This window comes from Microplitis demolitor, chromosome 3 (assembly GCF_026212275.2).
Source record: "Microplitis demolitor isolate Queensland-Clemson2020A chromosome 3, iyMicDemo2.1a, whole genome shotgun sequence".
Lineage (NCBI taxonomy): Eukaryota > Metazoa > Arthropoda > Insecta > Hymenoptera > Braconidae > Microplitis > Microplitis demolitor.
This window is the reverse complement of record NC_068547.1, coordinates 1,591,323-1,617,233: the sequence shown is the minus strand read 5'-3', so window position 1 is coordinate 1,617,233 and position 25,911 is coordinate 1,591,323. Positions and strand designations below refer to the sequence as shown.

Here is a 25,911-nt window from a genome sequence, read left to right as displayed (position 1 = left end):
ATTAAAAAATAAAAAGCGCCATCTACGAAAAAAGGCGGGATATTTAAAAAAATATTAGTGATTATTGTGAACGATAAGGGTTTGAACTTTTAAATTTCCCAGGATTTTTTTTTTAAAAATTCTATTTGTTGGCTCATGACTAATCTATATACTGAGACGTCTGTACAGTGATTACAAAGTATAATGTAGCAGCGTGTTTTCTAGATTACTGTGGCGATGCGACGCAATACCCTTCCGCGTGTCTAGCGTGTCAATTAGCCACGGTGGTGTACCGAGGTGGGAAACGTTACGGATTTGAACATAACAAGTTTTATACATCATCTATACATATGTCGTACATATGTATTTATAAATACATGTATATGTTTTAGTGAATAAAAGTATAACTTGTTTTATATAGCCGTCTAACGAACAATCATGTCACGACTACGATTCACGATAATAATTCTAATCCGAGAAAAAAATCTTTAAGAAATAATTTCAGATCACTTTCGGTTAATAGCTTTTTGCTCCCACGAAAAGACTGACATTTCAATCATCATTTAATGGTGATTTTGAATTTACTTTTTTATTTAATGCTAATCGAATTTTTTTTATTTATGCGGGTTAAAAATTTAGAAATTTATATTTTATTCAAATCGAAATTTTTATTCACTACCATTTTAAACTCTTAGTGAATTATCGTTAGACAGAAATTTGAATTTTACACGAGTTCTGAAATAAATAAAATCCAGATCACTCCAAAATCATTCCGCTGTAAAAATGAACCCCCTATTTACCCCCTATGCGAAGTAATTTTTTCTAAACACCGTAACTCCGAATTCATTGCCGATTTTTTACAGCAAATTGCTGCATATTTCATAATTTTATTGACGTCTATTTAGGCTCAGCTTTAATATAAACGCAGACTTAAAAAAAAGTATCACTTTTCAGAGGTGATTCTAACCAGTGCAAATTAATCTCAAGTGATAAAGGATTGCATACTTAATACACATTTCATCAGCTGTATATTGTATTGAAGCCTTTTAAATACCAATAAATCTCATAATTAAATTTAATTCTAAACACTATCTTAATTAACTTTTATTCAATTATCCGACCGTTAATAAGTTAAAAGTCTATTTAAAAAAAAAATTCAATTTCTGAAAAAATTTTTCGACATCTCGCTCATTAACTAGATAATAAAAAAATATATACATAGTGCGTTAAAAAAAGTAATTTGGAGAATGTAAAATCGTGTGTTAAAGTTGTTTCACGTTTTAAATGAATAAAATAAGATAAAAAAAGTATAAGAATGGTGAAGAGATAAGAGATGAGGATCATTAGTTCAGGACAATACTGTTTTGACGGAGTGTAACAAAAGACAGGGTCCAGTCCTTCAGACCAGACAAATCACCAACACCAAGTGGATTTCATCTACTATACTACAACTCTCTTTCTCTCTTTTATTTTTTATTTTCGAACAAATCATCACAGTGGCTACTCGTTCAACATGCCGGTGCTTTTGTGAACCAGCTCATTACTGACTCTTTGAATTTTTCATGTCCACACATTTTTTTTACACCATTTTTCCTAAAGTAGCATTCCCATAAAAATAAAAATAAAAAAAATAAATAAATTATTTTGATTTTTGACAATAGTACACCGACTGTATATTTATTTCATCTTGGAGTCAAATTTACTCCAAAAGGAGTTTATTTTAATATCAAAACTCCAAAACGAGTGAATGCGGATGTAAATAAAATTTGGATCACTTTGAAATCACTCATGATCCAAAAGTTAACAGACGATTAACAAATTTCACTTTTTTTAACAAATCAAATAAAAAAAAAACTAAAAATATGCACATGTAGAAAATTTAATAAACTATAAGTGCAATTTTTTCAAATATTTATCTTTTTGAAAAAAATCCAAAAATTATTAGACGTCGGCCTCTTCTCAGAGGAAGTAAATTTTGATTGAAATAATTTCCGAATTCACTCCCAATTTTTTACAGTATAAAAAAAAGTATGTGTACTTAATATAAATTGAAAATTAAAATTGATAAGGTCGAATTGAAGGATTTTAAGGCGAGAAGATCAAACGAGTGTGCAAACACACTAAACAAGTGTCACCAAGCACTACATAAGGCAGTTGTACAACAAAAGTGATGCTGACCTATCTCCCTTCATTTTTTAAGCTCTTTTTTTACATCACTCCGTCAATATCTTGAATTCACCCTCACTATAAAAACAACTCTACATATATTTGTCTATATATATATTTATATATTGACTGTGCTTTGCCTATAGGATTAGCATTTGGATTAATCCGGTTCTCCTTTTAACGCATATATACTCTACAGTCGAAATACAAACAAGTTGAGAAATCTAATGCTAAATTTAAATCCAAGAGGATCTCGTTTTAAAAGGATTCCATAATATAACTATTGTTATTTTATTTTCATCAAAAACATTTTGAGTAAATAATCCAGTTAAAATGAAAGTTGGAAAAATTTTCATCAAAAATATTTCTGTTTTTTTTGGATCATCGCTAAAAACAAATATTTTCTGGTATTATAAAATTGTACTCCAGCTTTTTGAAGCAAATTGGTCTAGTGCTCTCTTATAATCCACCATTAATAAATAATTTGTTAGAAAACTACCCCGAAGCTCTTAGCAGTCAGCCAGTGAAAAATAAAATAAAAAGTACTCATAAAAAAATAATAAATAAAATGGTTTTATAAGATTTGAATCATTTCGTGTTTCATAAAGTTCATAAGTCAGTGATCTTAACATTTACACACGGTGTTGCAAAGTACAAGGCCTACCCTTCTCGTTATTTTATTATTTGTTAAGTCATCGTCTAAGAAACGAAACAAAAATTAAATAAAAAATATCCCGTCAAGTATACATTATATATTAAAACACAAACTCAAGCTATATATATGTTCATATTTGACATGATGTTTTAAGCGTAACATTTACATAAGTATGTTCATATTTTATGTGGATTCATCTTATACTAAATGAACCTCACCATAGGTGCCGATTCTTAATAAAATTCATAGCAACATCTCTATTTCTACATGAGTATATATATATATATATGAACCTCCTGGATCATTGGGTTTGTAAAATAAAAGGATCAATATACATATATATATTTATGTATGTATATGTATATGTATGAAGAGGCGGATTAGTTAAGGCGTGATTAACTTGTCAAAAATCATGGAGTCATGTTCGAAGTTATTTATTATTAGGTGGATAGTGATCGCTGTTAACAATCGATCTGCCATGGAATAATAATTATATTTTTATTCTTAGCAAAAGTAAATAAATAATAAAAAATGTATACAATGAATTAATAAATAAATATATGAATAAAAATTTTTTTTACAGTAGCACACAAAAGTGACAATTTGATAAATTGCCAGAGAATGTGTCGCTGGATAAAACTTTTATTTATTTATTATTATTATTTTTTTCGAAATTTTTTATTTTACCGTTGTCCCCTGTCACCAGACGATAAACAATAAGCTGAAAACCTGACGGACAAGATATATATTGTGTATCTGAGAGTGAAGCTGGAATGATAATTTAAACGATGACTCTCAGCTTCTTCGCATTCAATTACTAAATAATTGCCGGCTGGAGAGGGGGTCGATGATGATGATGATGAGAGCTTCGGTCGAGAGAGGAGAGAATAGTAATAAAAAATAAGTAACAAATGAATGTTCATATCTATATATATATATATAGTAATATATTTTGTTTTTATTAAATAAACCCTCTTTTGACTTGACTCAACTCATCTCGTTACTGCGCGAAAATCGACGGATGACCGTGACTTCTTGTAAATTATAATCCAATTTATTATTGTCATATTTAATGACATATTTGTCGTTGGATTTATTATTAAATTGAAATTACATTTTTTAGTTTGGTTTAGTGTTAATTTAATTTTTGATCCAAGATATATCGAGGGTCAAATAGAAATTAAATATCCGATTCATTTTTTATTAATTATTTAATGATCCTAAGTCTTGATTATTATCATTATTATTTTACCCGTCTTACAATAGATGTTTTCGAGACGTGCTTATTAAAATTTTCGATGCTGATGCACGAGCAGGAACAACTTAGTCATCTTTGGAGCATAAGCATAATAGTCTTCGACCCGTTCATAAAATAGATATTTTATTTTTAAAATCCGAGAAATGCAAACTTGGGAAAATTTTAATAAAAAAAAATTTCATTTTTTAAATTGCGTTGCTTGCAAGTTTGAATTTACTATTTTTATGCACAGAACAAACTTCACTTGCCCCGAATATTTATGAATTTGCATGCAAATTTTAGGGTGAGAAAAGAGTTCTGATGCACAGATTTTTTTTTGAATTTTCTTAAAAATGAAAGTTAATTATTTTCACTGAAAAAAAAAATTTTGATAAATTTTTGACACCAAATCTTTACTTCATTAAAGTCAATATTCATAAATATACTAGTCACATATATGTGTGTGTATTATAAATATGACACATTTATTCATAGAGGGTTATCGTATAAACCACAGTAAAGCTAACAGTTGAAATGTCGTCGACCTTAATTATACCGAGGAAACGACGTACGATTTCGTGACAGCAAGGAAATCCTTTCGAAATTTATATCCATGAGTCGTGAATTAATTTCGTCATCTAAAGAATTAATGAATAGATTTTTTTTTCTTCGCCTAAAAAAAAAAAATATACTTTCATTTCATTATTATATTTATCTTGAACACATATTTTGTAGCCATATCTCTTTGAAAAAAAAAAAAAAAAAAAAAAAAAAAAAAAAAAAAAAATTGAGGGTGTCCGTGGCTCAAAACCGACATAATTTTTTTTTATCAAACTCGTCACATGAACGTCAAAATTTAAAAATCGAATTTACACACTTCAACTGATGTCCAAAGACATTGAATTTAAAAATTATAAATAAAATACGTTAGTAAGATATTTCAGTAAAACATAAAAATCTACCATGCGATCACGTCATCGCGGTATACATTAAAACGTGAAATTAATCGGAGCCTCGATATAAAAGATAGCCGGTATAATTACTTGCCAACATTACATTGGATGATGTTACTATCTACCTGTTTTTTATCTCTACATACACTGACACATTGATACACATGATATATATATATACATATTTTTTTTTTCTTCCGTTATTTTTTAGCGCGTAAATGCATTCATGTCGATAAAAATCTATTTTGTATGCATGTGTGTTTGCATTGTTACTGAAATGGGGACATGTGTGTATTGTCCAACAATATTTTTATCATTTTTTTTTTTTTCAATGAAATATAATATATTTAATAATAAATACACAACTACAAACTAGATAAATAATCTATATAATGAATATTTTTTTTTTTTTTTTTTTTTTTTCAGTTAAATCTTAATATAAAAAAGTCTACGAGGTTTCTTATTATAATTATTTTTTACCTTGTACTTTTATAGCTTTCTCTGATCTTTCGCCATATTCACTATAAAAAATTAGTGAAGTGAATGTGAATCGGGTGACTGTATTTATTTAATCTTCTCGAAGTGAAATAAAATCCAGATCACTGATGAAAAAAATTCCCCATTTACTCTGTACTTGGAGTGATTTTTCTGAACCTCCAGAACTCCGATAGAGTGAATTAGGATTTAAATAAAATCTGTGCTCCGTAATTTTTAGTGTTCTCATAGTCATATATGTAATATTCTGTTTGAATGCATATATGTATACATTTGCTGAAAGGGAATAAAATGAGTTGGATACAAAATAAGTTATTTATAAGTAATATCTCCCACCCGGTCTCAAAGTTTGAGTATATGGGTAAGACTAGAGTATGCGACTCACCTGCAACTCTGGAATCGATATCATGCCAGGTGTATAACCTCGCGCATGCTATTGACGCTTTACTCCGCGGGCTATACCTGCAAGCCCTGTCGACGAGGATAATTTCACACTTGGTTTCACCGCCCACAATACACGTAATACTCCTTAAAGTACACATACAAGTACAAGTACACCAATGACTTTCAGCAGAGACTTGTCCCTTTATTTATTATCCTGTTAATTATTAATTTGCTTTTCATAATTTTAAAAATATATTTAATGTAACTTTTTGTGAGAAAAATAATATCAAGGACTAGTGGGTTTCAGAAAAATTATTACTAAAAAAATACTGTATGATACAGAGGAGATGAGAAGTAGTAGATTTTATGGTAGTGTGTTTTATCGAATTTGACACTTCAAGAAGCCGGAACATTGAAAAGGGACCGCGTAATATCAACTCGTTGTTACTCGCTGGGTTTTTGTTGGAAAAGTTGTTCTAGCAGAGTAGAGGAAGATCGTTGCCCCAAGGGACTCGGGGACTCGCTAATTTCCACTTTGGACTTGACGATAGTCTACTCGAAAATAAAACTAGACGAAATCGCCGTCGCTGGAAATTCCCACGGGATTTTTATTTATTTTTTTTTATCATAACTTGCACATATGAATTTTATTCATGCACTAAAAAAAAAAATTCATTTTTGCAAAAACACTATTTTCTCAAATAGTAAATCATTAGAAATTATTACATTAATTCTATATTTAAATTGAAGAATAATTTTCTTAATAGAAGAAAATCGAAATTTGCTGTACTCCAAAAAAAAAAATATCAGTTCGTATTTCTTCATTTTAGAAAATGACATGGAATGAAATTTTCAAATATTTGAATTTAAAATGTATCAGCCTGAAAATTTTCAATGGGATAATTTTTTGCAAGAAGAATATACAATATTTCTGAAAATTATTTTTTCTCTCAGTGGGTAATTTTATTTCGGTGGTAAAAATAATTTTTCAGCACTCAACGTCCACGCGGACTGAACATAAGTGTGTTGTGTGCTTTAACGATAGACGGTGTCGATGAATTGAAATGGACGGTGGGTTCCTTGGTGCTACAACTCACGATATACGGAGGTCAATTTATCGTTCAAGAGGCTATTCTTGACGCGAAATTGCCTGAAATTGGTTTACACGAGACTCCGTACGCTTTCGGAACAGACTATTGCACTGAGTTAGAAATTGATTCGTTTTTCAGATCCCAAAGAAAAACCAGAGACCCGCGAATCGTTTAATTTTTCTTTCCCCTCGGTCCATTCTCAAAATCACTTTAATATCTACTCTACACGTATTCATATATATATATATATATATATATATATATATATATATATATATATATATATATGTACCTAGACATACAATTCACTATTGTGCAAATCATATTTGGTCAATTTTTCAAAGCTATACACAAGTATTTATGTCAGAAAAATTGACATCACAATGAAACCTCAGAAAAAAATTTTTTTCTATTTTATTATTCATAACAACGTCAAAGTGAAGTAGGAACTCGACAAAATTTCTGAATAACTTTTATCTGAATATTTTTTTATTTACACACTGCTACCGATAATTTATTCAATAGAAATAATTTATTGCCGTTTTTGTGGTCAGTAATAATAATAACTTATCATCAAGTTGCTAATGAAACTTATAAATAAATTTAAACATTAGCCGACATAAAAGTTTACAAAACGTTTAATTAGTAACGAGTTCGGTAGCTTCTTAATAACTTTGATGAAACAGTAAAACCAATAATTATTACTATGATGATATAGAGTACAGGTTTCATAGCGTCTAATTGCGGAAGCAAACATGTCGTAAATCTTCGTAACCAAGACATTTATGTAACGTTTATAGATCCTCTATGATTCAGTTTTGAATCATGGCATTCTCAACAACCCACACACAAAAATTTTATTTATGACAACAAAACTAGTCGCTATTATTAGGAAAATTTATTTGTAACAAATAAAAAAAAATTTTTCGGTTTCCAAATACAGAATTTTTTGAAAAGGGGCAAAAAACATTCAAATCTAATAAATTTCATCTTTTCTGATTGCAAATCTCTATTGATATATTCGGATTTCAATCATCATGGAATTTTTTTTTTGATTCAGCTTCCAAAAAAAAATTTCGAATTTCTACAATTTAATAATTAGGTTTGAAAAAACCGAAAATTGACCAATAAATTGAGTCGAGTTATGAATAATAAATTTTCGACGTTTTCAGCCAACTTTCGGCTTTTTCCAATGAAATTCTATGATTTCAGTGTGATTTCGGTAAAATTCAGCCTTTTCAGCCCTTGTTCAGTGTATTTTCAGCCAAATATTTCTACTTGGTGATTAATTTCATTAGTAAACTTAAAAAAAAAAATGAATATATAAAATAGTAGTTTATTTTTCGTATGAATAAAAAGTACATCAATCACAGTGTGCAGTGTAATTGATAATACAAAATGATTTGATGCATAAAAAGTTGTGATGACAATGAAAATGAGCCGTTAGGGGTGCTGTGTATTCGCGTGTATATATATATATATATATAGTATACTACGAGAGTATATATCAGTGCAGGGATGAGTGACAAAATCTTGGTTGGTAACTTGGTGACATCCCTTAGGGGCATGAAATGTTACCCCTATCGTGTCCAACGATATCCCTCTAGTCGTAGATCGGTCAGTGGTGCATGAAACAGTTAAGCATCGACAATGTAAGCCAATCAAGGAACTAAGGGCGGCGGGTGTATCACAGAACCGGGGCCCCGTGGTAATCGTCTGAAATTGCGTTAAATTTAAATTTTTACTCTTCCTCGTCACCGTCCATGCACAACACAGCACTCACCCCAACACCAAACTGTACCGACACTTTGCCTCGGGGGATTCGTGTCTTCAAGTCTTTGATGCCAGAGATCCTGCAATGTCTGATGATTGGTTTCACATCACAAGCGGATCTATTTCCAATTTTTATACACAAATTACTTAGTAATTTTTTCATCATTTTAATTCTCTCCGACAGAATAAAGCTCATGTACACAGTAAATACTGTGCAGTCGAAAAAAAATTCCATATGTTTTAATCCTGAAAAAAAAAATATGAGATTTCCAGTTACCGTAAATCAGTGCGGGCAAAAAGGTCTTGAGTTAAAAATTCCGTTTAGAGGAATTAAAACGCAGAAGCTCAAATTCTCATCACTAATTCACAATACGTATATTATATATGTATAATATAATACATCTACTCTGCACAGCGTGAAATAATACACAGGGCAGCGACGTTCCTTCCAGAGGGCTGTGATAGAGGAGATGAAGAACAAACTAAAGCAAATAAGCTTTAAGCAAAAGGAGCAAAACAACTCGACTAAAAGGCTTACCGAGTAATTTGCGACGGCTTAAGGCACACCGGCCAGCCAATCTGATCCTCCCTCTTTTCCCCGTTCACGTGTGAAATCTTATACCATCCAGCATAATACATCACTACATCCAACATCCTGCATCCTTTTTACTTATTAGTTTTATTTTGTCTCCAGGATCCAGCATCCAGTATCCGAAAAATAATAATTTAACAATCTCTCCTCGCTATACCATCCTGCTATACATAAAAGTTATTTAGTAAAAGCAAACCACTGAAAATAATAAAGACTGCCCGTCGGATTGAGGCAAGAGCAACCCGTTTACGGAACTCTTTGAAAACCGATACAGATTCGCTCCTTTTTCTCCGCTTCTTTTCACATTTTTATCATCATCCTTCTCTCCATCCCCAATATCTTGATCCTAAGTACCAGCCAAAGATAGTCCGGCTTCTAGTGACAAGTGTCCGCTTTACTTCTCTTCCGTAAAAAAATAAATAACAAACGTTCAAGACGCTCGTCCTTAACAAACTGCCTGGCCTGCAAGAACCCGAACCAGAACTCCGGTGTGGTTTTACAGGCTGTCACCCAGAATTTAGTCCGCGAATTTTTTTCGGTGCCTCGGATGCCTAATTGACCGTGGGCGACCAGTGCAAGTGGGCCTTGCTTAGCTTCGCTTCTATATTTTCTACTCTAATTTTTTTATTTTTATTTTCTATTTTACCTTTACCTTTATCTTACACACCGAGGGTATAACGGTGGATACCTGCGGGCACGGGTGGTCGTATCGATTTCCCGTTTCGATTCATCGGCCAAACCGATCCGATTACTCGGCTAGGTCCTCAAATTCATATGTATATTTATATATAGGTATATGTGCTATATGTGTGCCGTAAATATCCTATTTTCACATCTATTTTCATTAGATCATCTAGACTCATAGGTGGCACTCTTTTTAAACGGCTCGGATGTCTAGATCGGACTACGACCTGATTCGTGTTCTATTTTGCTAGATGGGTGGTCGGGAATAAATATTGTGTGCTATTGAGATTTCGGGATGCATAGACCTAGAAAAGGCCTTCAAGTCATTTGACTAGATTAGACAATGTTGATGTTGATGGTATATATTTAAATTTTTATCGAGTGAACTTAATTTAGCTTGAGTACTCTGGAGCAATGGGTCGGCTATCCACTTGAGGACCCTCATAATATTCATCAATCTCTCGAGCCGATCTCGCCGATGATGGCCTCTTTGAAAAATTGACGCGTGCGGCTTTTAGTAAAATATATATAACACGTACACAAAAATGCAGTCTTAAAACAAAGCCTGGGTATTTTTTTAAAAAAGGAAACAAAAGCGTGATAATTTATCTGATGTGAAAAGTTGAGAGGCTGAGATCGATTATGGGGACTTTGTTGTAGCTTGGGTTGAAGGACAAGCCATCGATATCCGGGAAGGACGTCGAGAGCTTCCAAGCTCACTCAAGACTAGAGTATTTGCCCTCAAACATCAGCAAGCACGACGTCGTACTCTTACACAATATGGATATAGATATATATGTACTATGGTAGTTGTATAGGAGCAGAACAAGACTCATCACTTTGGCCCTCGAGCAATGCTCAGCTCCCGAATAATCTTATGTCTTCTTTTGTATCCACGCCCTCTACGATATATTTCTCCTGCAAACTTTCGTGCTTACACATTCTCTACAAACGAATCACTTTTTGATTGCACATTTATTATTTACCAACAAATTTACCCGATTCAGATTCGACTGGATTGAAACTCTTTAGATCCCAGAACACCGGGGTAAAATGAGACACTACTAAAAAAAAAAACCCTATATCTCCATTTCAAAATTTTGATTTTCCATGTATGCTAAAGTATGGGTCAAGTAATTTTTTTTTTTTTTTTTTTTTTTTTTTTTTTTCAAATAAAAAAAAATTTTACTCCTGTTGACCAACTTGCCTCGACTTTCTATATCTATGGTAAGTAAATAATAAAAAAAAAAAATAATTTTCCGTCTTTGAAGTAGTGTCTCATTTTACCTCACATATAAAAATTTCACGGGGTCGCGTTTTGCCCATTCCCTCTATTTTTAGGGAAAAAAACCTAAATTAAATGAAATACCATTTCCTTGATTCTTGAAGCATGAATTTAGATGTTTATCTTGATCATATTTTAAAAAAAAAAGAAATTTGTGTATAATGCTTCCGGTTTTAATTTAAAACTATTACTAACAAAATGACGGTCTTTTTTCCACACCAAGTAGCAACGTAATTATGCATTAGCCCAATTCGCGATTGTTTTCTTTAGAACAGCATTCATCCCCTGTTGTTAAAAAATTTAAAATGTTTACGTTGAAGGCTCTGTTGTTGGTACTTGTATTAAATTATTCGACAGCAACATGAAAAAATGAATGCACATAAATTCGGGCGCATGTTAAATTCGATCGTGCGTACAGCTAAATTGCTGTGATGTCTAGGGTCTTAATTATACCGTCGTTTATCTCGGATGGTTGCTGAAAGGACGGATAATTTTCCTGCAGAGAGACACACAAGACCAAAGTGAATGAGAATGAGAACGAGAACGAGATGAAAACTTAAATATATACATAGTAGTCTATGTCTACGTATATATATATATATATACATATATATCCTATATATAAGAGCACAGTAGAGTGAATGAGTCTCATCTGTTGTTGAAACAGAGGCGCCCTCGAGCAGGGCCAACAAATTTTACGGTCTCGTAAAATTCACCTAAAGACAACGGGATTACGTATAGAGTAGCTAATCTCCGGATGCAGTTACCTTGCCAGGATGTTGTACGGTCACTTTTCACCATTCAAATTTAATAACTTTTTAAATTTATTTTAAAATAAAAAAGATCTCAAAGTTAAAAGTTTATGAGAAAATTTGTTCCAGATTATGTTTCCCACATGATAGATAAATAAAAAGGCCATTGTAGACTCAAAACATAATGTAAATAGTGTCTTCCAATTTAAAACGATGATAAACAAGAGAAAATTCCGTAAATAAATATGAACGTGTTTGATTTTTAAAGAGACCGAAATATCAATTTACTATTTTTTTTTTGACATCCATTTGTTACGCGGTAAGAGATGGTATTTTTAATGCTTTTTGTACTGTGTATGTATCTGTACAAAGTAGGATAGATAGCACTTAAAAATGGTCAAACATATCGGAATTCAGTGAGCGATAGAAAATGAGAAAATATTGAAAATATGCTCGAGTAGATGAACAAGTGGCTTGGAAAACAAACATTTGTCGTTTTGTTCTCTAACATAACGCTGGCGCCCTGTTGATATTATGTCTATATATGTATATACATATATATATATATATATATATATATATATATATATATATATATATATATATAAATTTGAAAGTTAAGTAGTAAAAGTGCATCCCTCAAAAAAGTTGGCTTGATCGCAATAAACGATAAAATTCTGCAAATCATTCCACTCTACCTGTTGTCTGAATGCCTCTCCAGTATTTTAGTACGGCAACAACTCAGCTTTTTATTTTTTCCTCTTCATTTGGACACTAATGCGTATTTTAAAAACTTTAAAATAACAATAAACATCTGTCTGGATATTTTTTATAAATGCACACCTTTTTCGAAGGTGTGCATTTTCTAAGGAAGTTTATTTTAAATTTTAAAATGCAGTAAAGTAAAAACAGCAGATATGCGAATGAGAAATGGTTCAAATGAGTCTAAGTGAACATAATAATATATAAAGTAAAAGAATGAGCATCGGATACCCCTGTAAAACGCACACGTGTAATAAAAGAAGGAATAATGTGATCTAAAAGAGAGTTGAATGAATATATATATATATATATATATATGTGAATTAAATGTAAGAGAAAGAGATGAAGCCGTCAGAGTCGCTGGAAGGGGCCATATCGTTTTAACGTCTCTATTAGCGGCTATTAAAAACGAGCTGGGGATGAAAAAATGCCCGGGGGTTGGGGTGGGCTCGGGTGAATGTGAATGTGACGGAGAACGAGGGAGAGCGAAGGAGAAAGAGTGAAAAATATTTTGTGTGCAGTAGTAGTGGTAGCAGATATAGTAGTAGGAATAATAATAATAGCGATAATAAAAAGAGGAGAATGAGAAAAAGACAGGGTGCGTGGACCGTTTCAAATCGCGCCTCGGCCGTCGTTCACATGATGCACACCGTGCCGTGGACCCGCCGGGTATCCAGTTACCTTTTGTCGTGGGCCAAACGAGGCTCAGATTCTTCGGCGATATGTACCCCCATTGTGCATCTGGGTATTTAGAAGTGTAGTTGTGCGTCGACGGGTGGACGCGGGACTCGAGACGAAGATGCGGAATTTTTTTTTTTCAGGGAGAAAACCAAAATCCGTTCGGGTGGTTATATTCTATACCTCGATATGTGTATGTGTGTTTGTGTGTGTATATATTATTAACTATATGAAAGTAGATATGAGCCTCTTTTAATAGTATACTATGACACGTCGGGCAGATTCTGTTAAAATGATATCCCGTTCTTTGCACTCTAGACCTTTTTATTTTTTCTTCATGGGGGTACTTATTTTTATGACGAGTTTTAGTTTACATTTAAAGAGTCAAAATTAATGCACATTATAAAATTTAGGGATTTAATCCGGAACGGATGATAATTTATTTACTTAACCCCCTTCCGAATCGGAGTAAATGCGGATTTAAATAAAATCCAACTCACTCCAAATTCACTCCCGATTTTTTACGAAACTTCAGTTAGCTGACGTCTAATAATTTTGTGATTTTTTTTTAAACGATAAATTATAAAAAAAAAAAATGTTTGAAAAAGTAGCTCCTGTAGTTTTTAAAAATTTCTACATGTGCATATTTTTTTTTTTTTGGTCTGTTGAATCAAAAATCCAAAAATTATAAATATCAATTGCCTGCTAACTTCAGGATCATGATTTTTTATTAATTAACAAAATGAAGATATTTAATTTGAAGTCAACTGGGCCAGGGGACATAATTTTTGCAAAAACGTCATTTTTTGAAATTAAATGTTTTTTGAGCTCCGGTAATCTGCAAATAATGAAGAGTTGTTTAAGTAAAACAAAATGTGTATGATTGATGTTGCTAATAAATGTAATAATATTATTGTACAAATATAATAATTTATAAAAAGATATGAAGCAAAACTTTCACAAGAATTAAAGGTTCACCGACCGAGTAAGCGGCATTATATCCCGTCCATCGTAATATAATTGGCAGAGACCCGTGGACTTTAGTACGTCCGGCGACATGCTTTGAAAAAGCGTCTTGTCATCCCGCGTAAATGCACGCGCCGTTGCCACACGCATCCGGACACTGCACCTGATACCCAAATCTATATATATATAAATTTCGTGCTACTGAATTTTCGGTTATTTTTTTTCATCGCTTCTTACATCTTTTTAATTTCCTTTTTTAATACCAGAGCAAATGTTTCGTCCGCATCAGTAATAGCAGATACAGAAGCACCAGCGGTATCTTTAAAATACATGTCCGCTATCATATAAATGCCTTCTTGATTTGCTACACCCTTCTTGTTAATTTTAAATGGTCATGTGTAAAATGATTAATTGCCAAATTTAATATGTAATACAATAATTATCTCTTATATTTATTTTTCAATCGTTAAAAATATATTATTTATATAAAATGTCAAAAAATATGACAGTATAAAAATAAAAAAAAAAAAAAAGTAAATCAATAACATTTAGTTATAAAAATAAAAACAACAATAAATAAACTTTTGGTTGACAATTTATGTCTGATGTCTGATGGCAACTGCATGTTGCAAAATTTGAAATAAAGTAAACTACTTCAAGTTCAAAAACAAAATCTATAGACTAAAGACTAAAAGCGATAAAAGACGGCTGGTGAGTTTCACAGTAACGAATATAAGGGACAGACCGATTAGTAATGAAAACAGTTTACTTTTTTTTAAAAATCTTTTTCCTACCATTTGTATTTCGTTCTCGAGTTTCTTTTTATGCTCTGATGTACATCAGCCGGAGTTTATACTCAGCTTTTTAACTTTTTTTATTTTTTTTAATTTTTACTCTACCGAGAGCTGGGATCGATCCAGTGTCGCCGACAGCAGAGGAATTGTAAAGTGGATTCTTGAATTGTTTCTTCTTTTAAAACATTTGTGTGTGACAATAACATTTTCTTTTTTTTTTTTTTTTTTTTTTTTTTTTCAATTAATTCTTTATGTCTGTGCTTTTAATTATTGTTTATTAATTATTTGCTATAGGAATTAGTTATACTATCTGTACACTGCAAAAAGTCGGAAATCACTTCGTAGTAATTACGGATTTTATTGTCTTCCAAATTTACTCTGTTTCAGAGTTTCAATTTAAAATATCGGAGTAAATTTTTTCTCCGAGATGAATAAATAAATAAAAAAAAGTCTTTCACTCTGAAAATTTTTTATGGTGCGCATTGCGTGTAACGGAAAAAAAATATTTAATTTTGTGGAATATGAGCATGATCCCCATAGTTCTGAGGCGTATTAACTCATTTATAAAAGACTAAAAAATAAGATGGGCTGTGCATTAATTACCTTTTCTACTGACGTCGCGGTTAATTACTGCACTGGGGAAGTAACGAGCTGTGAAGCGATTATTATTAACACTCGACTGAAAAGAGCCGTGAATGTGTCGACATTTAGCACCTTCGGCATGAAATGGCCATATCGTAGACAGGAGGCTTACTCTGTATATTTAAAAATGTAATTTCATGTAAATGAAGAGAAAAAAAAATTCTGACATGATAAATCATTATATGTGTAATTATAATTACAGATTGCAGCAACAATCAGGTCCAGGAGGCGCAGGATCAAGAAGACCTCTGAGCCCAGCGGGGGGAAGTGACTCCGAAGATTCGGACATTTCTCTCGGGGGAACTTCGCCACCCTCGCCCTCATCGACTCCGCCATCGCAGTCCCATCACCAGCCCTCGCCTGTATCGCTGGGGCCAGTGGCGCCCCTACCACCACCAGGCCTCGGTTTCCGTTACGATCCAACGCAGACCCAACTTCGTTTTAATCACATGACCGCCTTCAAATTTCCACCTACGGGGTTCCGTTTTGAGCCGCACAGTCCGCAGCACAACCATCCGACGATCCCAAACACCGGTGGTATTTTTCGGCTCACCGAGACGAGTCCATTTCAAGCCGTCGGGCCCAGGGGAGATCTTGGGTCGAGGTCTGTAACACGACATATGATTAGAGAACGTTATTTGAATTTGTAAATAATATTTTTTTATTTATTTGTTATTAACAACTGTAGATCCCTGTTCTGTGTTTAATTGTTTCCATTATAAAAAAAAAGAGAGAAAGAGCATGTGCGTATGTGTGAAAGAGCGAGAGCAAGAATAATCAATTAATTAATTATTAAGTATTAATTAAATATTTTCACCACACTGTGAAAAATTTCTATTAAATTTTACTATGGGTGCATTGTAACCCCGGATCATAAAAAAACTACAAAACCATAGTAAACATATGCGCATAGGTCCCAATCGTGTCGTCTGCGCATACCATCTACTATGGGACACTTGTACCAGTTTTCTTATGGTCCGGTGTTACAATGTGCCCATAGTAAAATTTAATAGAAATTTTTCACAGTGCAGATATACCTGAAAGTTTAAATTTCTGTCTCTATTGAAAGGAAAAAAGTAGTTCTGCTTTTTTTATGAGAAAGCAAATAATAAAAATTAGCGCATGCACCATTTTTCCCACAAACAGGCAAAAATTTTAACTTTCAGGGGTAGATCTGGTGGAAAATAATTTGCACACCACAGAAAGGTAGGCGTGATTGCCATCCTCGGCTTCGACTCGAGTTGGCAATTACGCGCGTTGCAAAAAATTTCCTACTTTTCTCCCTTGGTGTGTAATGAACTATTTGAACCCTGACCTTCACTCGAGTTTCTTGACCCTCGTAGATGGTTTTTAATATACTATTGTCTGTAGAATAACAAGTAGACACTTAAGTTACTAAACCGTAGTGCATGATTTTTTTTAGTGTTAATAATTAGTATATAAAATAATTGTAAATATATTTGTTAATTTTATAATGTATATTAGTTAATTGTTTATTGTAGTTTATGTGTTATGAATGATAACAGAGCTTATGTTTTACTAACATACAAATGCAATCAATTGAAGTGAGAACAAAAAGAGTCTTATATAAAAATATATGTATTGAGAGTACATAAATATAAATGAGTATATTTATATTGGAAATAAACATATAAGTGATAATGTATTTATAATATAGATATAACTTAAAATATTAAACGTTCACTAAATTGTCAGTTTTAAATATCATATAAATAAATCATTTTTAATAAAAATTTTTGCACTTTTTGTTATTCCCTTCGATTTATGGTTTTTAATACTTGAAAAAATTAAAGGATTTTTAATAAAATTGAGAACATTTTTTGTTTTTTTTTTCTTTTTTTTTTTTTTTTTTTTCAGAAAAAATATTACTCTAGTACTTTGAATCAAAACTCCCCATACAAATTTTGATTTTTTGTCTCGAGTCAGATTTATGAACGAGAAAATTTTTTTTTTTGAGAAACGATTTTGATTAAAACTAAAATTAATTAAAGTTTTGAAAATAAATTCCTGATGATCCTTTAATTTTATTGATGATTTTTTATCAACTAAAAAAAAAAATGTCTTGAGATAAAATGTAAATTGAGTCAAAAATGAAAAATAAAATAAAAATTTGAATTACTAAAATTATAGATTACCAGACCCACTGGGTTTAGCACCGCCTCGACTGCACCCGCACGAGGGTCTCCTTCACCATCCTCACCACCCGCAGCACCAACTACCAGAAGGCATATCGAGATTGTCGTCCGAGGGGTCTAGATTATCTGACAGTCTGAGTGAGGCACACAGTCCTCCTCTAGTTGCGACGAACCTCTCAGTAACAGGACCTCTACGTGTTGCCGTACCGAGTCCACATACGCCCTCATCACGCGGCAGTCCGCCCTCGTCTAACCACCAAACACCTTCGTCTCAACAAAATCAACCGTCGTCTGTTCAAGTACCAACTCAAGGTTTAATTCGTGTCGTTACACCTCCAACGCAAAGTACTCCCCCGAAACCTCCGCAAATTCACAGGCCATTCTCACCCGCGTGATACCTCACTGAGTTAACGCCGCTGAGTTGTCAATAATTTATTTAAAAAAAAAAAAAGAAATGAAAAAAAAAAATTTTTCAGATCTTTAATATAATAAATAAATAATCTGTAAATAAACAATTAAAATAATTACATATAAGCTTTTAGCCAGAGCTTTTTGTTGTAAATAATTAATTATACTGGAGTAATAAATTTTAAAGTATAATTTAAAGAGGAAATAAGGATGTAAAGACGCTGGAAGTCTTTGAACAAAAACACTTGGTCGCTTGAAGCAATCAGTGTTTTTCCTTATTTCTTATTATTATTATTATTATTATTATTATTATTATTATATTATTATTATTATTATTATTATATTATTATTATATTATTATAAATATCATTAAATTTAATTTAAAAATTGTTTCTCAAAGAAACAACGAGTGCTCGTAACGCGCAATTATGTAGAATATTTTATTGATTATTGTAAATATTATTATTATAATTATTATTATTATAAAAAAAAACTATTAATTGATTACCAGTGATCACCGCGAGTGAACTAGTAAAATACTTTCGAGAATATTTAATAAATGATAAATAATAATAATTAAAGAATAAATGGTGGATTTTTATTTGTTAAGATAAATATTAATATAAAGTAGGCGGGGCAAAATGAGATACCAGTTTGAAAAGAAAAAACGTTTTTTTACTGTTTTAAAACACCGTGGGGTTGATTATGAACAATTGTCAAATTTTGAGAATTTTTTTTTTTTATTTAATAAAATTTGTATGGCAGAGGGTGAAAAAGTGGGGGATAAAATTCCAGTTTTAAAAATGGATGTCACATTTTGCCTCAAATTGGTTTAATGTTTAACATATATTTTTTGATTATCCGCAAGAGATAAGACTGATTCGCGGTGATAAGTGATTAATATTTTAATTATTAAAAAAATAATTAATTATTATTATTTTTTTTTTTTTTTGGTAATTGGGATGACAACGAAAATTCGTTGCGGATTTTGTGCAAAAGTAAATTTATAAAAAAATTATTTCGTAAAAAAATATATATATATATTTTTTTCCATTTCTTCAGGTTCGTAATTTTGTCAAAAATTAAAAACAGAAAAGTTTAAATTTTTTTGAATTTATTTGCCAACCGAAAAAAATGTAAATGTCAAAAAAAAAAGGTCGAATCTACCGTAGAATTTACGTTCAATAAATTACTGGACTAAAGTTACATAAATTCGATTGTAAAAAAACCGAAGAAACGGAAAAAATAAATAATAAAAATATGAAAACTAAAAAAAACGTACTAGTAAAAATAATTGTATAGGTAATTCTTTATAAATATTGAACATACGTCTAGAATATGCATTAGGTTCGTAAATATAAAAATTATACATATTATATATATGTATATATATGAAAAAAAAAATTGAACAGAAATGATCATGAACTATTATTATCAATAATAATTATTATTACTATTATTATTTGCGCCTGTAAATAAATTCACGCGAAATATATTACAAATTATTATAAATAAATTTTGATATAATTATTTATAATCAAAACCAAAATCATCCTCTATTTCCAGTTAAAAAAATAAATTAATAAAAATATAATCACATAATTGTTATAGTGAATGGAGTCGTAGAAATAATTCCAGTAATAATAAAAGAGTAATGGACATGTGGGCGTGGGTGTCACTTACAATTTACACCAATCACAAGTCTGGCATAGGTTGTAACTGATCCCATAGGTTGATGCCGCAAGCTCATGATATGCTAGTAAAAAGTTCATATCAACATTATTATCCTGCGCATGCTCCCAAAACTGGATTACTCAAGGCTCAATCGTAGATCCCAGCAAGTATCTTTTTATTTGTCTCCTTTTTTCCTCCATTCACTTCCTCCCAAAAGGACACAAAAGTTCAATCTGACAGTTGATTCTTTAAAATATAAAAAAAGTTTGTTGCGCAACCAGCATTAAAATAATTCGAAATAAGATACCGGATCAAGCATGAGCTTTCTGACAGATATATAGGACTATCATGATCATTGATAACCATCAGTGGATCAAGTTTAATTTCCACTGGTTTGCAAGCCAATATGTCATCATTTAAACTTTTATCCTCATACATTCATACATTTGTATTGAATCTCTTGCGTTTGTACAAATGTCTACATAATCGATTACCATCACATACCCACATATATATACATATATACATATAAACACATGTATACAAAACTAGTATGTTAACCCCCTCCAAAACTTCACCCTCTTTCCCCCCGTCATTGTCGAACGTCACGCTTTCCGCCTCGGCTGGGCGTGTTTTGACAGTTGCTGCTCTGACACCTCTAGCACATTTATTAAAAAGTGGTTCTCACTTCCTCAAAATACTTCCTCGTCACACTAAAATATTTAACCCCATACCCTGACACCCATTTCAAAAAAATTATTTTCCTTCAACCCCACGAACTTGTCACCCGACACATTTTCCACCCACGAAATTACGGTCATATCGGGGCATGTCGGTTCTGAATTAATGGGAAAGTGAGATCTGAGATGTATTAGTGGTTGAGAGCCCTCAGCCCAGCTGTCCGGATTTAGATGTTTAGGATAATGCCGTGTGGTCGGATTTTACAGCTAAATAATATAGTCCAGTCTGCTATGTATTGGCTATATATTAATGCCAAAAACCCCGTCTATTTATTGGACATATATGAGTGAGATATATATTTACAAATTATATTTTTCAAAACGAGAGACTCCGAGAGTTCTATTTTTTTAAGATACTAAAACTGACAGAAGTAGAAAAATTTTGGGGCAAATAACCAAAATCAAAATATATATATATATATATATATATATAGTACTCGAGACTCTAGTGGTTATTTGTAGACAGATTCGACACTTTTGACAATAAACCAAATCATAATAGATCTATATATCTTTTGGTATTTATATATAATATATATATATATATATGTATAGATACTGTTTCATTGTCAGAGGTCTACTCTTTGGGATATTATATTTAGTTTTTTCATCGGATTTGGCTTTGTGGGACGAGCCTGGAGATTATGCCCCAGGTATTTGTTGTGAACTGGAGTCTATTGCTGCAGACGGTTGAATGTGTCACGAGCGAAAAAATTTTGGGGTGAGAAAGGTGTGAAAAACCATCGGTAAAAGCATCATCGTTAAATCTAAGATCTCTTTTTAGTTTAGAGTTTTTAGATAGACCGGGTTCATTGTTGCGGTAAGAAGTTTTTCGTATTTTCAGATATTATCCATTGTGTGTGATGAATATCGGTGGAAAGCTAGACGGAATTGAGCCGGGAATTGTCGAGGTTTATAAAATTTACGGGGGTGAGTCCACTTCTTCCGGCTATTGGACGACGCAGGGTCGTGCAGACTCTCTTGGGTGCTCGAGAACGCGGGATAATTTTAAGTAGACCGCTCCACACTTTGCCCCGGGCTTTTGACGTGCCCGAGATTTTTTGAATCTCGTTTGCCCACAGAAAGAATGCATTCTTCACAGGGTCAACGATTGAGAAACTGGAGCGGATATCTTTCGAGGAAGTAACTAATGATATATTTTTCCAAGGATTATTTTAAATTTTTAAAATTTTTTTTTGACAATAGAACTCGATGTGTGTCGAATTTTTACAAGCGGAATTTAATTGACAAATTCATTGAATTTTTAGTTTATATTTAATTTATTTACTGAAAATAATACGTCATTTGTAGGTTGAGTCAATTGAGATATTCGGGGAGTGATTGTTGATACGAGCGATGACAACTAAAAAAAATATTTAATGTTTCCCAGCGTATTTGAGAGCCGTCCCATTAGACGGCGAGTGGGCTGTGTGTGTACGTTAAAACATTATTTGTGAATAGGGTCATGAAGTTGTAGCGGAGCTGAGCACCAAGGAAACTAGACACACCCCCATTGAATTTTCGTACATGGGATATACTTAAATTAAGCTTACGCCGGTGTCGCATTATATATTATGTCCTATATATATTTTAATGCCAAGTTATATATAACCTTTCATTAACCCCGTGTGAAAATAGTCTGTTGACCCTTAGAAGTTGCTTACGCGTATTATTATTTATACACATATCAAGTTTGAGATTGAAAGCCGATCTGATTATTTGCTAAATCAACATTACAGTTATTATCGTTTTACCCGACGAAATTATTGTGCACCAATTTTTACAAACTACTACCTCTCAAGTTTTTTTTTTCTACCCTATATTTTATAATTATTTTTAATCCGATTTAGAAATTTGTACCATATAAATTTATGTCTATAAAATTTCGGAGTGATTAAAAATTTTAAATCAAAATTTATTCCATCACTTGGAGTTTTTATATTTAAGTAAACTCCTTTCAGAGTGAATTTAACTCCGAGGGTTGAAAAAAAAAATTAAGCTCCGAGTTTACTCCTTAAACGATAACTGATTTGAAATTTTTTTTATTTTTTTCTCATCAATAAAACTTTTCTTGGTTTGAATAAAAATCAGTAACATATAGGTCGATATATTTCTATGACTCATAAATTTTTCGGGAGTTTAAAAAAAAATCCGCGCGCAGAATTAATAAGGAGTTTTTTTTTGGCAGAGTCGATTTTATTTTAATTCAAATTTACTCCGTTCCGCTCTTTTGCATTTACTCCGAATTCGACGCAAGTTTACTCCGATATATTTTGACAATATTTCATGATAAAAAAAAAAAAAATCTGATAATGATAAAAATGAAAACCTATGAAACTAATAGATAAAATTATTAAAATGATATATTGCCAAAGAATTCTGGAATTTTAAAGATCATATCAAATTTCCAATACATTGGATACTTAGAGTACATACTACTCCGGATGTTTCAGGCGTCACTGCCCTTCCGAAGTACTAAGCGGCTTAGCGCTGGGGTTTATGTTATACCGATGGGGTATCTCCTAACTCCATACTCTACACTGCAAAGCTCCACACTCTACACCTATACTCTCATATATACATATATATATATATATAGATATATAGTAGTTATAACTATATACACAAAGGTCTTACGTACAAGTAACCCATACTATTCTGACACACGTCGTATTATCTGATCCCTAAGATACACTACAGACAACAGGATACACATATGGTGGCAATATACTGACGGGACTTGGAACCACAACTAAACTTATACAGTCCCTGCGGATTCATCTCTTATAAATATATAAATACATCATACTAATGGCTTTAATATTTTTTAAACTTGACACTAATTATCAATTTTTTTTTTTAAATAATTCTTTTATTCAGTAACTTATCAATAAAAAAAAATTATAAGTACACGTGAGTACCGTGATATAAAGACATAATTTATAAATGGCCTAATACACGGAGAGAAAATTATAGTAACAGTTACAATATATTATGGGAATGGTTCCCATACTGCATCGTAATCGGTTTCTTTGAAATGTTGATTATAGGAATGGCAGCCATATATATTATGGTAATCATTCCTATAATTATGGGTATAATTCCCATATGGTATTGGAATAGTTCCTATGGAATTATGGGAATAGTTACTATAATATTATGGGAATGGTTACCATAATATTATAGGAACCGTTACAATGTGGTTATAGGATTGGTTCCTATTTGCTTATGGGAACTATTCCTATGAGTATAGTAATCATTACCATGATTCTTTCACATGCGATATGGGAACTGTTACCATAATAATAGGAATTGTTCCCATACTTATGGAAACTTTCCCAGAAAGTAAGGGTCTGTATCCCATAATCCCAAGTAATCATTACCATAACGGTATGGGATATTTCATAAACGTCCTAGGAACAGTTACTATAATTTTTTCTCCGTGTAGAAGAAATGAATTTTTTTGTTGCAATGAAATTTATCTAATTTTTTTTTTTAAATAAATGGGACATGGAAATGGAGGAATTTCGGACGAAAAAAGAGTAGAGTGGCGAGATACTTATACAGTTGAAAACGGCTGACAGAAGCTTGGGATTAAGGGAGCGAAAATGCTATTATTGCAAGGGGTATGTCTCTCACCCCTGAAAGTACTAAGTAGCCCGGTTAAGTATGTTGTTTAAGCTAACACTAAGTAACAATCCCTTGGAGAAATCGTTGTCTTTTATATGAGCGAGCTTTCACACTTTATACCCTATACATGTTTTTAAACTACAATAATATTATTAAGAATAGTTTGTAACTGCTTTTACCCACTAATTATAATTTTATATTTCATTACATTATATTTTTATTCAGAGTTCGGATCGAGTCTAGTATGACTAGTCGATTTGAATTTTCGAATTATTCGAAACTTTCCGAACTACTCGATTTGAATCAAGGAAATTTGAATGTTTTCAAATTTTTATCTAATGGAGCGCTTAGTTTTTTAAAATGAGATGCGAATGTATACTCGACCGAGCAATTAAATTTGATCTTCCGGTCTATCAAAAATTCGTTTCGGAACATAAATTAACCGAGGTCTAAACCACATGGGATTCAAATCCAAGATCTGCATACAAGAGACAGACAAATTTTCTTAAAGTCGAAATTAATGTCAGTGTCATATTAATGTCAAAATTAAAACTATTTAACAAGTGTTATTTAATCCAGACTTATGTAATAAAAATGAAAAATTTAATTTTAAAAATTAATTAAAAGCACAAAAGTATAGTTTTTTTGTTCTCGTTTTTGTAAAGGGGTAAAGCAATACAGGCAATGGTAACAGACGTATAATTTCCCCGAAGCTTTGAATTGAACGGCTCTCACTACTTCCAACTAAGACGAGTGTAACCGGCTTTCCAAGTTTTCCGAGTAAGGAAGCTCATTAACGAGAGCTTTTCTCTTTTCTCCAACGTCTTATTCTCCAACCTCTTTTCCGAGCACTAGATCCGCCAGTTTCTTCTCTCTCTCTCTCTATATATATATAGTACATGTACATACACCACAGCTTTATAGCCGCCTCATAGAGCAGACTTTCGGCTGGGAAAAGCATCCAACCAGTCAGTGTATACCCTGTTATTCGTTCTTGCTCAGTATAAAATCACCTTTACTTTGCCGAGTCGTTTTGCAAGTGGAATTCATTGTAAAAGGCTTCTCTCTTACTCAAAACCCAACTTCTCTGAAATAAGAGAATAAGAAAAGCTCTGGTACTTTGAATTTAAAGAATTGGCGGTAACCAAGCCAAATTTATTATTTACATAAGTACCAGAGCTTTTAATGGCTGTCGAGTTGAGTAGAGTAGAGTAGAGAGTTGGCAAATTTTCTCTTGCAATTTCTCTGACAATCTTATTCATTCAAATACCGACTGTGCCGATAAAAACTTTTATTTAAAGACTCACTCGTTATCTTTTATTTATTTATTTAAATATTTTTTAAATTTAAATCTGGTTAATTTTTAAAATAAATTATTTTGGTATTAAACCAACAAACAGAATCCGACCAAAAAT

General features: G+C 32.0%; 1 protein-coding gene across 2 annotated transcripts in view; it reads left to right on the top strand.

Moving 5' to 3' along the window:
* The window catches only part of LOC103576248 (homeobox protein SIX3), a 31,130-nt gene extending 11,203 nt beyond the window's left edge, over positions 1–19,927 (top strand). For both annotated transcript variants that reach the window (XM_008556398.3, XM_008556397.3), the window contains exons 3-4: positions 16,091–16,492; positions 18,040–19,927. In XM_008556398.3, the coding sequence (XP_008554620.1) occupies positions 16,091–16,492; positions 18,040–18,439 (802 nt within the window). In that variant the 3' untranslated portion in view covers positions 18,440–19,927. The remainder of the gene's footprint in view (positions 1–16,090; positions 16,493–18,039) is intronic.
* Positions 19,928–25,911: the final 5,984 nt, after the last annotated feature.